General features: G+C 49.9%; 1 protein-coding gene across 1 annotated transcript in view; it reads right to left on the bottom strand.

Moving 5' to 3' along the window:
- The window catches only part of CDC42SE1 (CDC42 small effector 1), a 55,098-nt gene that overhangs the window by 14,069 nt on the left and 27,552 nt on the right, over positions 1 to 13,477 (bottom strand). The window contains exons 2-3 of the mRNA XM_074938138.1: positions 11,162 to 11,499; positions 2,519 to 2,629 (exon numbers count right to left, since the gene is read on the bottom strand). Coding sequence (XP_074794239.1) covers positions 2,519 to 2,629; positions 11,162 to 11,215 — 165 coding nt within the window. The 5' untranslated portion in view covers positions 11,216 to 11,499. The remainder of the gene's footprint in view (positions 1 to 2,518; positions 2,630 to 11,161; positions 11,500 to 13,477) is intronic.

The raw sequence follows: 13,477 nt of genomic DNA on the forward strand, positions 1-13,477 counted from the left end.
CCCCAGTATAGATGGGACAGGGCTGGTAGAATGGTGCCCTCCGTGAAGGGTCTTAGACCCTGGATCTTCCTTTCCCTGTTGGCCCAATGGAGGATCCCGCTGGTGGATGGAGAGGCCACGCAGGGTGCCCTAGAGATCAGGAGTGTCTTAGGCTTCCCCTGCAGAAGGCTGGATAAATGAGATGGCTTGAGAGGGAGAACAACAACTTGTGGCAGGTCAGGTGCCCATCTAGCTGGACCTTTGTATCGCACACACAGGCACCGGACACATGGAAATAAACAAACTCGTTAGATCAGACTAAGCGCAAAATCCAGATCCTAATGGCAGAACTTCTACTGCCCTCCATGGGACCAGGGTTTCACTCTAAACCAGCAACTCAGAAGCCTGGGGTAGATGCTTCCCAGTCTGAAAAACAGCCAAACAGCCAGCGTTTTTCATTTGCATGTGATGAAGTTGGTTATATCCCATGAAAGTTTATGCCCAAATACATTGGTTAGTCTCTAAGGTGCCACAAGGACTCCTCGTTGTTTTTACCGATACAGACTAACACAGCTACCTCTCTTAAACCTGTTTTTCATTTGCAAGTCTCCCTGTGTCCCACCTCTTCCTCCTGCTGCTTGGCTCAGGCCGTTTAGCCTCATGGCCCAAATCCCCCCCAGTAACCCTCAAGTCTCTCACCCTCCTCTAGGAACATTTACTCAGGACCAGATCTGCCTGCGGTCCCTGAGGCCACCTCCAGTGGAAGCCTCAGCCCCACAGGCTTTAAGAAATTGAGGGGGGATAGATCCGAGTCCCTCCCTATGAAAGGGCACAGTCTGTTGTGTTAGCTTTCACCCTGGCCTCCAAACACAGCTGCTGAGTCAAACAGATTCTGGTGCATGTGATTGATCTAGTGGAAGGCAGGCAGCAGCAAGCCTGCGTGTGTCGGGTCACAAGGAGGCATTTCCATACGCTTAACAGTGTCTTTAAAGTTACATATGTAAATAGGCTGGTAAAAATCCATTTGGTGTGGTGTCAGTTATTGTTTAATAAGTGGGTGTGTAGGCAGTCCTTAAAAGCATAAAGTTCACAGGCAGCCCACTAGAGGGGGCCTAAGAGCAGTAACAGCTACACCTTTCCATTAGTGAGGGAGGCCTCCTAGCAGCAGAATGCCAAGGAATTTTAGGGCTGATCTACATGGGGACATGCAGGAATATTAATCTGAATTAACTGAAGGTGTGAATTTGAAGTAGATTTAAACAGCATTAAATCCCCATGAGGCCACTGTTATTCAGAACTAAGTGACCTTAATTCGGTTTAGTGTAATTCACTTTGAAAGTGAATTTAGCTAAACCAAATTAAGGCCACTTCAATTCACAGTGAGGGTGTTCACACAGGGGTTTAATGCAGTTTAACTAATCCACTTCAAATTCACACCTTTAGTTAATTCAGATTAATATTCCTGGATGTCTCCATGTAGACCAGCCCTCAGACTAACCCGCCAGCCCAAGTGATTTACAAAGTGAACCCATGGCAGAGGTAGGAATTGCCTCTAGGTGTCCGGACATCTAGTCCTGTTCCTTAGGCACAAGGGTCTCCTCCATTCCTCCAGCTGCCCAGACTGTTATTAATTATCCCTATTACATAGACCCCAGTCAGTCAGGGCCCAGTTGTACTAGGTGCTCTACAAAACAGAGCCATCCCCCACTCCTCTAAACAGGAACATGGTCTCCACCCTGGGATCCCCTGCCAGAACTCCCCTCTCCCCGATTCTGCAGCATTAGAAGGTGAGTCGTGACCCCCAAATTAAGAACTCATGCACTAGACCACGTTCTCTTCCCATTTGTTCCACACGCGGCCCATAGCATTTTGCTCGTCTGTCAAAGGCTCAGCACTGATCCAAGGGTGAAGTTCCCCTCCGCAGAGTTTTGAGTCACACAAGCAAGACGTTCATTTTAGACAAAAGCAGCACAACAGCAGCTTCTCAGCTCTGACTGAGAGTTCATTTACTGTTTCCCATCCTGGACAATAAAATAATACCAATCAGCAGCATTTAAGTCGGTCTTACAAAAGAGTCATGAAAATTTACCGGCCCAGCAAGCAGGAGAGTGGAGTTTTGCATGGCTGATGTACGTGTAGCCAGAAGGGGCTGCTCTAGGCAGAATTAGAGAGCTCTGTTTTGACTCAGTGGCAGCCTCTCTGCAGCTTGCTGGGGGAGCACAAGAGCTTGTCTACATGGGGACATGCAGGAAAGTTAATTTGAATTAACGAACAGTGTGAATTTGAAGTGGATTAGTTAAACCACATTAAACGCCTGTGTGAACACCCTCATTTAAGGCCATTTTAATTCTAAATGAGGGTGTTCACACAGGCGTTTAATGTAGTTTAACTAATCCACTGCAAATTTACAGTTAATTTGGATCAACTTTCCTTCATATCCCTGTGTAGACAAGCCCTCCGTTTCTTCCCTGAAGTTGCAGTGGGGTATTATTCTACAGATTTTCCTCTGCCCCAAATGAAGTAGTAAATGATACGGTACCATGGGAAGGCCCTCGTTAGCTGCCATATCACCTGATCCGATGTGCGTCAGGTGTACAAAATTCATCGGCTCCCCTATCATAGTACGGTCAATTCGCCTTCTCTTCTTTTTCTGCAGGGATAACAAAAAAAAGAAGACTTAACAGACACAGAAATTAACATTAGTTTCCTGCTGGCAAAGAGAGATGCATCGACAGGCATTTGGGGCATGGACTGTGCCCACTGGGCTTTGTGGCAAGGGCAGTTAGTGGGTTAAATAATACATGTTTTGCCCCTTTGTGTGTTTTTTAAGGGCTCTCAAAGTGCTTTATATAGGAGGGAGTGTTTCATCGTGCCCGAGTTACACATGGGGAAACTGAAGCACAGACAGGGGCAGGGACTTGGCCAAAGTTGCAGAGGAGTCGGTGGCAGCACCAGGAATAGAACTCCGATCCTAGCTGGCTGATTTCTAGAGCAATGCAGGCACCGATTCTGTGCTGTGTCTCTCGAGATGGGAAGGGGGCTCTATGCTGCCTGAATTCTGACTCTCCTAGGTGCTGTTGGCCCCCGCGGTAAGTTAGAGCAGCTCTGGGGTTCCGGCCTGCACTTCCAGAGCACACAGCACTATGGGTCCTCCCACCCAGGTCAGGGGACAACACAGAACGACGTACCCCGCCCTGTGCTGCTCCTGCTCTGGGGAAATTCTCCCCAGGCCTCTAGCCACCTTTTCACAGTCCTTTTCCACTGCTGGAGTGGCATTCAGGGGCCAGACCGGAGCCCAAAATCAGTCCCCTGTGGGCCAGATTCTGCTCTCAGGTCCACTGCTAGAGTCGGAGTAACTCCCCTAAGTCCATGGAGTGAGAACGGAATCTATCCCAGAGCCTATGAAATGGAAGAAAGTTGGAGAGCATGTGTGACAGATTCGTGTCAAGCACCCCCTGCCTCCAGAGCTTGAGTCATTAAGGTACCCAGAAAGCGGAAGCTCAGCCAGCCCACATGAGTTTGTCCCCAGAGTGGCTGGGGAAGGAGGGCATCTCAGATGGGAAGGACCCCCAGAGACAGGGGATTCCTGGTAATCACATGAAATCAATCATCTGCCTGATCCTCATGGCTGAATCTTGCTCCATAGAAGATAAACCTAGCCTGGCCAAAGGCCCGGCTGATGTTCCCTGGCCCGAACATTCCTTCCTGGCCCCCAGACCTGGTGCTGGGGTGAATGAGTATAGTGAGGCAGAAGATCCCCATGCCAGCCCCCAAGTTACAGCCTCGTGCCTGCCGGCCAGGTGCATTCCAAGGGGTTTTGCTTGTGGCTACTACCAAAGGCAGGCCAGTTAGGCCATGGGTCTGATCTGGCTTGGGTACTTCCTACGGATTGCAGGCAAACACAAGGAGAGGGAGACACATCCCAGCTGTAGAGTCAGAGTCAGAACCCCATCTGAGAAGACATCAAAGGATTTTAAGATACCCCAGGTCAGGAGCTAAGACAGCAGCAGTGAACAAACCTTCCTGCCCTACCGCCAGCCCAAGAGTGGTCGCTGCAGCTGAACTTCCCAACCCACAACATGGGGGTGGGTTTGAGACTACGTCTACTGTGGAATGAAGGAGGGATGTGGGGGGGAAAAATACCCCCACCATTCAAATAGGGTAAGTAAACCTAATTGCTCTGGAGAGGGAGGGGGACTTCCAAGCACTAGACACTCCAGCAATGGGTGAGAGACAGATCTAACCACGGCTTGTGAATGCAATGTGGCTACGTCTATGCTTGCAGCTAACCGCACTCAGCTGCCAATGGGACCTGCAAGCCCTGCATGAGATCTGCTGGCCTGCAGCCTTCACTTCTCTGCCTCTGTCAGGCAGCAAACAGTGACTTCACCTCCCCCCCCCCCCGCCACGCTCCGGGTAAGTTTTGACAGGATGTCTGGCCACAATGCCCACTAGCTGTAGAGACCGGTGCTTTGAAGCCAAGAACCCAGGCTGTAACTGTGAGGAAATGTTTCAAAATACGCTGTCCTTTCAACAGGAAGCGGAAGGATGGATGCAGAGCGCAGAAGGGCTGCAGCAGCAGCATAGGGATGCCCAGGTTGGAAGCAGCCCGTTCCCTATCTAACCCTTTGGCCAGGCTCCCCTGGCAGCTTAGGGGATCCACATTGCATAATACAGGGCCAGGTTCTTTTCACAGTATTAGCATCGCTTGCATTGTGGACATTTTACATCATGCTGTGAAATATTCGGCATCAGCTACAGTCAGAGACAGGACTGGACGGACCATCACTCTGCTCTGGGCATGGGCTGGCTCCTCAGCTGGCATAAACTGCAGAGCTAGTCAAAAATGTTTCCAATCAAATGGTTTGCCACCAAAAAATGCTGATTCAGCAAAATTCAAACATTTCGTGGGAATGTATCGATTTAGTTGAAAATTGATGGGAAGTCATTGAAACATCTAATTTATAGGGGACATTACGGTTGAAATGAAAATGTAGAATAAAAAAAGTCAGAACAGAACACGTCAATAAGGTTGTTTTGATGTTTCTGAAACAACATCTTCAAAATTTCATTGTGCAGCAAAGTTTGAAATTTGGACGCTTTGTTCTCATTCGGGACAAAAGGAGGTTTCCTGCCCAGCTCTAATGAACAGACTTTCCTCCCCTGACTTCAACGGAGCTACGCTACGATGGGACGTGCAGCCCACATTAGCCACAAACGAGGGCCCACAAGGCCAATTAAATCATCTGGCCTCACCTGAGAGAAAAACGGGCCAGGGTTAACTGAGCTAGAAACCCAGCAGGGGAAGGGGTGGGCCAGTATTATAAAGCTAAGAAGCTGAGACCAGAAAGCGGCTGACTGTACAAACTAGGTGCAGTGGGGATAAAGGGAAGAATGCGTGAATGGATTAGAGAATTTTTGAGTAAACTGACCATGCAGGTCAGAGTTGGGAAAGTTATGTCGAATATCATTTTAACAATGGTACACCACAGGGAAGTGCCATCAGCCCGTCATTTAATATTGGGATAGATCTTCAAAACAAATAAGTGCTGGTGTCCCTCTATTTTCAGAGGATTGTGCTGGATGAGTTCGGAGCAGGAATGCTGAGGTGGCCAGAAAGAGACTCAACAAAGCAGTATGAGAGACTTCGGCCTGGAGAAATGCATGTGGGTTTCAAGTTCTCCATTGTAAAACAAAAGGATTGTTCTTCACAAAGAGGAAAGCTACAAAGGAATGTAAACTGTGTACGGAGAACAAATAGATTGAGTTAAAAGGTTTTGATTTCTAGGGGTATATTTGATACTAGATTACTTTGGAAAGATCATACAGATTGCTAAAGACAAATGCAAAGGAAGGATCAACCTGCTTGAAAAGTCTTGCGGGGACTAATTTGGGGGTGGATAAGAAAACACAGCTGATGGTATACGGAGCCTTAATTCAGACCAGACCAGTTATCTATCAGCTATGGCTGCCAAGCTCTTGGGTAAGCATCAAAAGCAGAACTTGATCAATTAGATTTAATACAAGCACAGGCACTACGAGTTGTGTGTGGTGCATTTATTACAACACCCACAGGAGCGTTACAGCCAGCTGCTAGTGAAATGCCAGTTCCACCACCAATGAAGCTCCTAGATCTAACTTTCTGGGCCAAAGTTAATGGGGATTGCAGTGATGAAACATACCAAACAAGTGTATGAGGATTGTTGGGATTTCAACAGGCGAACTAAAAACACTCAACGTTAGAACTCCACATACTGTCCAATTAAAACATGGATGCAGGAGTTGAAAGACAAGGAAAAGCTAAACGAAGGGAAAACTTTTAGTCATGGGAAAATTAGTTATGGATGGAAAGCCACACGTCCAAATGTGGATTTAGATTTATTTGATAAACTTAAGAGTAAATAGGAGACAATAGGTATGAAAAAAGTAAGTGTACCCAGTATCTAGATGAAAAGTGGAGTCGTTTTTGTCAAATATATACAGATGGGTCCAAAAAAGAAAAAAACAGGAAGAGTAGGAAACAGCATATTGTGTACCAAAAGTCAGGAATTAGTGCATCTAAAAGAATAGCCGATTTTGTAGCCGTCATGCCAGCCAAACTAGTAGCAACAATGCTGGCATTAAACTGGACCTGTGATGTACAGCCAGCAGTGGCAGCCAGTCATCTTTTCTGACTCAATATCAAGCCTTATTTCAATAACAAAATGGGTGTCTCCCTATGTAGAAGTGATTTAAATCAATGAAATGGTATTTCGCATAACAAAACTAGAACAGATGGGGATGAATGTAGCATTAGCTTGGATTCCAGCCCATATCAAGCTAACAGGGAATGAAATGGCAGACAAAGCAGCTAAAAGCACTATAAGAAATGGAAGGCTTGATACAGAAAAACCCTTCAGTGTTTGAGCAATGTCAATCCAGGTTATTAGAGAGACAAGGTGAGTGAAATAATATCTTTTATTGGAGAGAGAGATGAGCTTTTGAGCCACACAGAGCTCTTCAACAGAAGTTGCTCCAATAAAAAAAAAGATTACCTTGCCCTCACCTTGTCTCATGACTAGACAGGAATTCAAAAGCCTAGTACAGCAAAATTTAAGAGAAGAATGCAAAAAATATGGATCAATTAAAACAAAACAAAGGAAGAAGAGTTTTTGGATTGTGCCCTAGAGTTGCAGATAGTGACGTACCTTAGGGCCTGGATGGGAAAAACGAAATGATTTTGTGTGGAGTATTAATTGGCCCCTGTGGTTTGAATGCAAATCTTTTTCAACTCAATAAAACACAAAGGTGGACTATGTGTACATTAAAGAAACAATGGATCGCCTGTCCTGGATATGTAAGGGGTTTGATAAAGAAAGGGAAAAGCTCTGAGAAATTGAAATGGCTTAAAGTTACAAATGTTACATTAGGTTATTTATGGAAAATATTGTGGAAAGGGGACACTATTAGAATGGTGCGGTTCCATTACCTTTTAGACACAGGGCAGAACGAGAGAATATAAACTGCTGGGTACTTAAACAGGAGAGTTGGTGGTGACTATAGACTGACCAGTCAAGCCTGGTTTGCCGTGAAAGAAGAGCATGACAAGAAACCCAGAAGGAGGAAGGAGAAGATAGGGAAGCTGGTAGGAAGAAGCCCAGGGAAACATCAAAAGGGGCCGGAGGACCTGGATTGCTGGTTGGTAGGGTCCCTGGGTTGGTATCTGCTGTAGGGGTGGGCCTGGGTTCCCCGCCAACCACTGGTATCGTGGCACAGAGCTTCGAGCTGGGGCTGAGCGCTGGCTGGGGATGGCACTGGGACAGTGGTCCTGTTGGAATTTGTAACCCCGGAAGGGGTGGCCTAAATGATGAGCTGGCCGAAGGGCCAAGCGCCATATGGGGGTTTACACCAGACCTCTCTTGGTGCCTGGGAGGAAGGTGATTGGGGCAGAGGAATGGGGATCATGCGTCTGTGGAAGGAGGATGAACTTGATTGAATCAAACCCAGACTCCTCCTTGGAAGGGTTAATGCCGATACTCCAAGCAGCCCAGGGCCCCAGAGGGAACCAGCTCGCAAGTTTCTGTTCGCATTTCAGGGCAGAAGATTATTTTTAGATTTCTATGAGAAATGCCTGTGTGTGGGGAGGGGAAAGATGGGGGGAGGGGGGGACACAGATGGCTGGCAGCAGAGCAGAAAGGGGAGGGTGGCGCAGCAGCAGGGAGCCGCACACAATAACTCTCTGCGGTCAGACCTTGGTGCAACCTCCAACTGCAGCCTAGGAGGAGTCCAGTTGGCACGTTCCCCGCATACCTGCAGAGGAGGGAACGCACCCAGCAGCGACTGTGCACCAGGCCTGCCCCGGGCCGGGCACACCAAGAGTTAAGTACATTCCAGCCTAGGGAAAGAAAGGCCCAAACAAGCTAGCGAATTAATGAAGGCTTTGGAAGTTGGCAGCAAGCGCTGGTGGATTCCTGCCTCCGCGCTCTGCTCTGCAAGAGGGGAACATGGCTCTTATCACCAAGGGGCCTTCGGTGCCAGGACCAATGCAGCTTCACAGACTGGTATTCGGCTGGCACCACTCACCCCCTCCGGTTCCCAGTTGACGGGGCTGCCTGTGTGTGCGTTCATCTGGGCTGGAGGCTGGGGGAGGAGAGAAACAGCTAGAGACTGAGCAAAGCAGGCCAGACAAAAGAAGGACTGAGCAGATGGAAGGGGAGATGGCAAGGAGCATTGTGTAATGAATAGTGCACAGGATTGGGCATCCAAACTCCTGGGTTTGTTTGCCAGCTCTGCCACTGTTTCGCCACGTGACTCTGGACAAGTTACTTCCCTTCCAACCCCTTAGAATTTGACACCCTGCTCTCCTCCTCCACTGGCCTCTCTGTCCCTCAGCACCATCTTGCGCCTCTTGGTGCGAGAGCCTTCTTCTCTGCAGCCCTGGAACAGCCTCTCTGTATCTCTCTACCCAGTCTTAAATCCTGGGACATGTGCCAGGCTCCCCCAGGGGGCAAAACCTCTCCTGGAATCCCCCTCTGCATTAACACCCACAGGCTTTCTCCCTCCAGGACGCAGCCTTGCTCCAGATACCTGCTCCTCTGGGCTGGCCAGGATAAGAGCAGAGGGGAGCGGATTCCCAACAAGCTGCTCCTCTAGATGACGATTCAGCGCAGAAAAGGGGAGCCAGGAAAGAAGATGCATTAACCCCCTGAACAAACACTGCCAGGGCTGGAGCATGGAAGTGAGACAGCCCTGGACTCGGACAAGGTGGTAATGTTTCAGTGGGCAGAGTTAAACGTTCTGGCTAGATTTCACCGCGTCATTCTAGTCTGAAAAGTGACTCAGAGAAAGGCTCCTTCCTAAGCAAATCATCCTGCCCCCTGCATGTGTATTCAGAGACCTGGCTGCTTAGCCCTACAGACCCTACGCCCAGCTCTGGGAGGGTGAGCTAGGTTCTGTTCCAGCTCACCACCAGGCTAGTCCATTCCTGCTGCAGAAGCTTTAAGCACTGGTGATGCACCAGCTAGTGCCGAATCCAGATCACTTTCCCAGAACCATGACTTAAAGCAGAGTACTACTTCTACACTGAGCAGATCTGAACTGGAATTATTGAGAGAAAACAAACAGGGCGGGGAACTGCACGATGCCTCATTTGGGAAGCTGCTTCTCTGAACTGAGCCCTTCTTTACAAATGGGGCTGGGCAATGGGGTGGCCAGTAACGATTTTTTTTTTAACTTTGCTGCCTAAAATAAGAACGATCAAGTCTCATGCTTCAGGGCTGACTGTAGCAGGGGCCAGGAAGGAATCTCTCTCCTGCAGAACTGCACCATTGGCCAAGCATAACTGGGGGCTTCTCCCTTGCCTCTTTCTGCAGAGGCAGCAGTTTTCAGTGTCAGTCAGCTCAATGGTCTGATCCAGAATGCAGGAGCCAGGTGATCTGGATTTGGAGCTGCTCTGGAATCGATGAATGCTGTGTGTTGACCTGATTGTTGGGATGTTACTGTATGAATATATTGGTTCAATTCAATGGAGGGAAGGGGGGCAGAAACAAGCAGGAAGGCAAAGAATGGCTCTAGATAGCCGCCGCTCAGCAAACAAACACTTAAGAGTTGTTAAGAGACAATGGCAGATCTGTTAGCTTGATGATTTCATCTCCGGCACCAACCAACCGACAACTACAACACTGTCGCAGTTCGATGTAAAGCACTGCCTAGTCCAAGAAAAGGGGGTTCTCCTATCGCTGCAGTTAATCCACCTCCCCGAGAGGTCGTAGCTTGGAAGCGCTGTCTGCGCTGGCGGTTAGGTTGGGTTAACTATGTTGCTTGGGGAGGGGTGGATTTTTCACACCCCTGAGCGACTTCTCTTTTCACTGTAGACCAACCCTTAGACACAGACACCTGTGGGGAGCGACTGAAGAAGCTACGCCTGCCTCGTTTACCATTTGGGGACGCCTGTAGCCTCTTCCACAACCCTTTCCTCTCTTGTGCTTGGTTCCTACTGCTAAAAACAACCTGCGCTCTGGTCCCGGAATTCCGAAGGGAAGAACCGCAGCTGTCCAAGCTCGGTCAGCCCCACTGGCTAAGCACAGGATGTTGTAGCCTAGAGCCCAGTCTAAGCCCTCGTTTACACGGGGACACTCAGGAAAGTGAATCCGAATTAAAAAAATTGACGCTCCCGAGCGCCGCAGCTAAGGCGACCTAATCCCCAGTGTATACACAGCTAGGTGGATGGAAGAATTACTCCATCTCTCCGAGAGGTGGATTTGCTACAGTGATGTCACTACAGTTTGTGTCACTGTAGTTAGTCTTACGTTCAAATGCTACAGCTGCGCTACTCCAGCGTTTCTAGCGCAGACAAAGCCCGAGCGTCCCCATGGAGACACGGGCGAAGGGTGGGGAACTGCAGACTGCCAGCCCAGGAGAGCCCGGACACCGGGGCGGTGGGGTTTGCGCTCCACGATGCAGCTAGCTCTGTAACCATGACAACGGGGTGGGTTGACAGATGTTCTCCTCCGGGGCTGGCAGATTAAGTGGATCAATGAACCGATCGGGTAGGGCAGGAGTTGGGATGAAGTCAGGGTACCAGACTACAGGAAGCAGTAGGCTGATCCGGTAGGGCAAACCCCATGTGGCACGATACCTCCCTCCCGCCCCGTCCCATGCGGCCGGCATCAAAAGGTGACAAGTTTACATGGAAACGACTTACCGGTTGTGGTTTCTCGACTACGCAGCAGCCCAGCTTGTGCCAAAAATCACTCATATTTGCAGAGGCTTCCAGTTTTTCTTCTTTTCCTTCTGGTCGCTCCGCTCCCAGATGTGGTCAAGGCTCTCCGGCCCCCGGCTTCACTCCCACTTGAACTGGGAGGGTCTACACCCAAGAGAAATGGCAGCCCAGGCCCTGCTCTGAGTCACTCCATGGAGCAGGTGTAGTTGGTCTCCGCTAGGAAATCCCAAGGGAAACGGGGGAAGGTCACTTTCCCTTCAGCTCTCAGGGTCGTGGGTCACCGTTCAGGTCCCCCAGCTCAAAGCCTGCGCTGGCCACACCTACCAAGGAAGGAGAGATTTGGTTAGGACACGTATCAGGATGCATCGGAGCACGGGCAATCTGTGGGGCACAACTCCATTCCAGCTACCCCCCCACCCCGCGGGCATCCCACAGAGCCACGGCTGAGGTACCATCATCTCCAGAGGGCTGGGTTACAGCGTCTCCTTCATCCAGGGCACCATGGCAGAGAAGAGAATGACTCATGAGTCAGCCCAAGCAGACATAAGCTGGAAATACCCCTGTGCACTGAGGACTCCAGCCGTCTCAGAGGAACACAAAGGGCCCTTGAGTTACTAGGCTGTGAGTCGTGGCTTCCCCCACGCCAGCCAAGGTAGCCTTCCAGCAGCACACTTTCCCAAGTCCAGAGGTTGTGTTGTTGGTCAGTTAAACAATACATCTGATTAACAGATCTCATGCTTCAGGGAACAAGCGGCAGGGGTCAGGAAGGAAGTTTCTTACCCCATGGGATAGCATTGCACAAATTTTTTAGCTTTTGGAATTCCAGTAGGGACTGGTCACAGCAGGAGGCAGGACACCAGACTAGACAGACCTGTGACTGTATCTGGCTATGGCAAATGCGGTGTGCTGACCAGGGGAGTGGGGCAGGACTCTTGAATTCTGTTCCCACATCACTGGGAGAAAAGTGTGGTCTAATGGGGAAGGGGGATGCCTGAAAGTCTGGATTCCATTCCCAGTTCTGCCACTGACTCGCTGCATGACTTTGCGGTGAGTCACTTTCCCTGATCCTGGCCTCAGTTTCCCCATCTGTAAAATGGGTGCAACATGCACTTTGAGTTCCGTGCACAAAAAAAAAAGAGTCACCCTAGAAATGCAGCATTAGTAGTCACTGAACTCTGCTCATTTCTTTTGCAGTCTGGGGATCATTTAAATATATTTCCTAAAAAACATGCTCTAGTTCAAATAAGAATGAAGTCCTATGGCCTCCCTGAGGGGTGGCCCAACTGCAGCTTGCGGGCCACTCTTTTACTGTTAAAGTGCGGCTTGCAGAGCACCCCTATTCTCCACCTACCGGGGTGTGTGTGGGGGGGGGGGAAAACTCAGGGCTTCTGCCTTGCAGCGGGTGGTGGGGCTAGGGGTTTCTGCCCCTTAGTGGGGGAGAAGGAGCAGGAAGGTCTAGGGACTTCTGAACCCCGGTAGGGCTGGGCTTCAGTACCTCACTTGCTGAAGCCCCGAGCACCGGCAGGCACTCCCTGGGGGGCTGAAACCTCAAGCCCCCACACCCTGCCGCAGGGCAGAAGCGCCAAGCAGGTGTGCCTGGCTCTTGAACTTCTGAAGATGATCGTATGCGGCTCGGAGGATCAGTAAAGTTTGGCCACCCCTGGACTTGGATCACAGTGATCCCTTCTGGGCTTAGAATCTATTAATATTTTCTACCCTTCTCTCTGTCACACGCCCACACCACAACCCGCATCAGAAACAACATCCCAGCAAATACCCTAGAAATGTCTGCTGTGCCCGGGGTTGGGGTTCACGACCCCCGCAGGCTCCCAGACAGCCAGATCCTTAACGACCGACATCACCCAACGCCACTCAGCTCGGCTTCTTTTGGCTCGAGCATTTTCCGGTTTGCTTTGAGAGGAGGTGCGAGGTCTGCTTCTCAGAGGCTCTGGGTGGGGTTGCAGCACTCTCCAGACACAGCCACAACCACTTCCTGGGCGGCAGCTGCAACCCAAAGCTCTAAACACCGTGTCAGCGAGTTCCCCTTGAACTTTCTCTTTGCTCCCAGTTTGTGCCAGCTTAAAGCCTCCTACAATGTGCCCAAAGGATCAGAAAGATCGGCAGATACGTCAGTGGGAAGGGTGGCCCGTGCTGGTCTGGAATAGGCTGCCCTGCTCTTTCCCAGGGGTCAGGGCTGAGTGGAGACAGGGAAGGGGCCCCCGTTAAAGCTGTGAACCGGGAAGCTTTCGACTGTCTAGGGCACAGTTTGGCATCTCCTGCCATGTCAGGGCTCTGTCT

This window comes from Natator depressus, chromosome 24 (genome assembly GCF_965152275.1).
Source record: "Natator depressus isolate rNatDep1 chromosome 24, rNatDep2.hap1, whole genome shotgun sequence".
Taxonomy (NCBI): Eukaryota; Metazoa; Chordata; order Testudines; family Cheloniidae; genus Natator; species Natator depressus.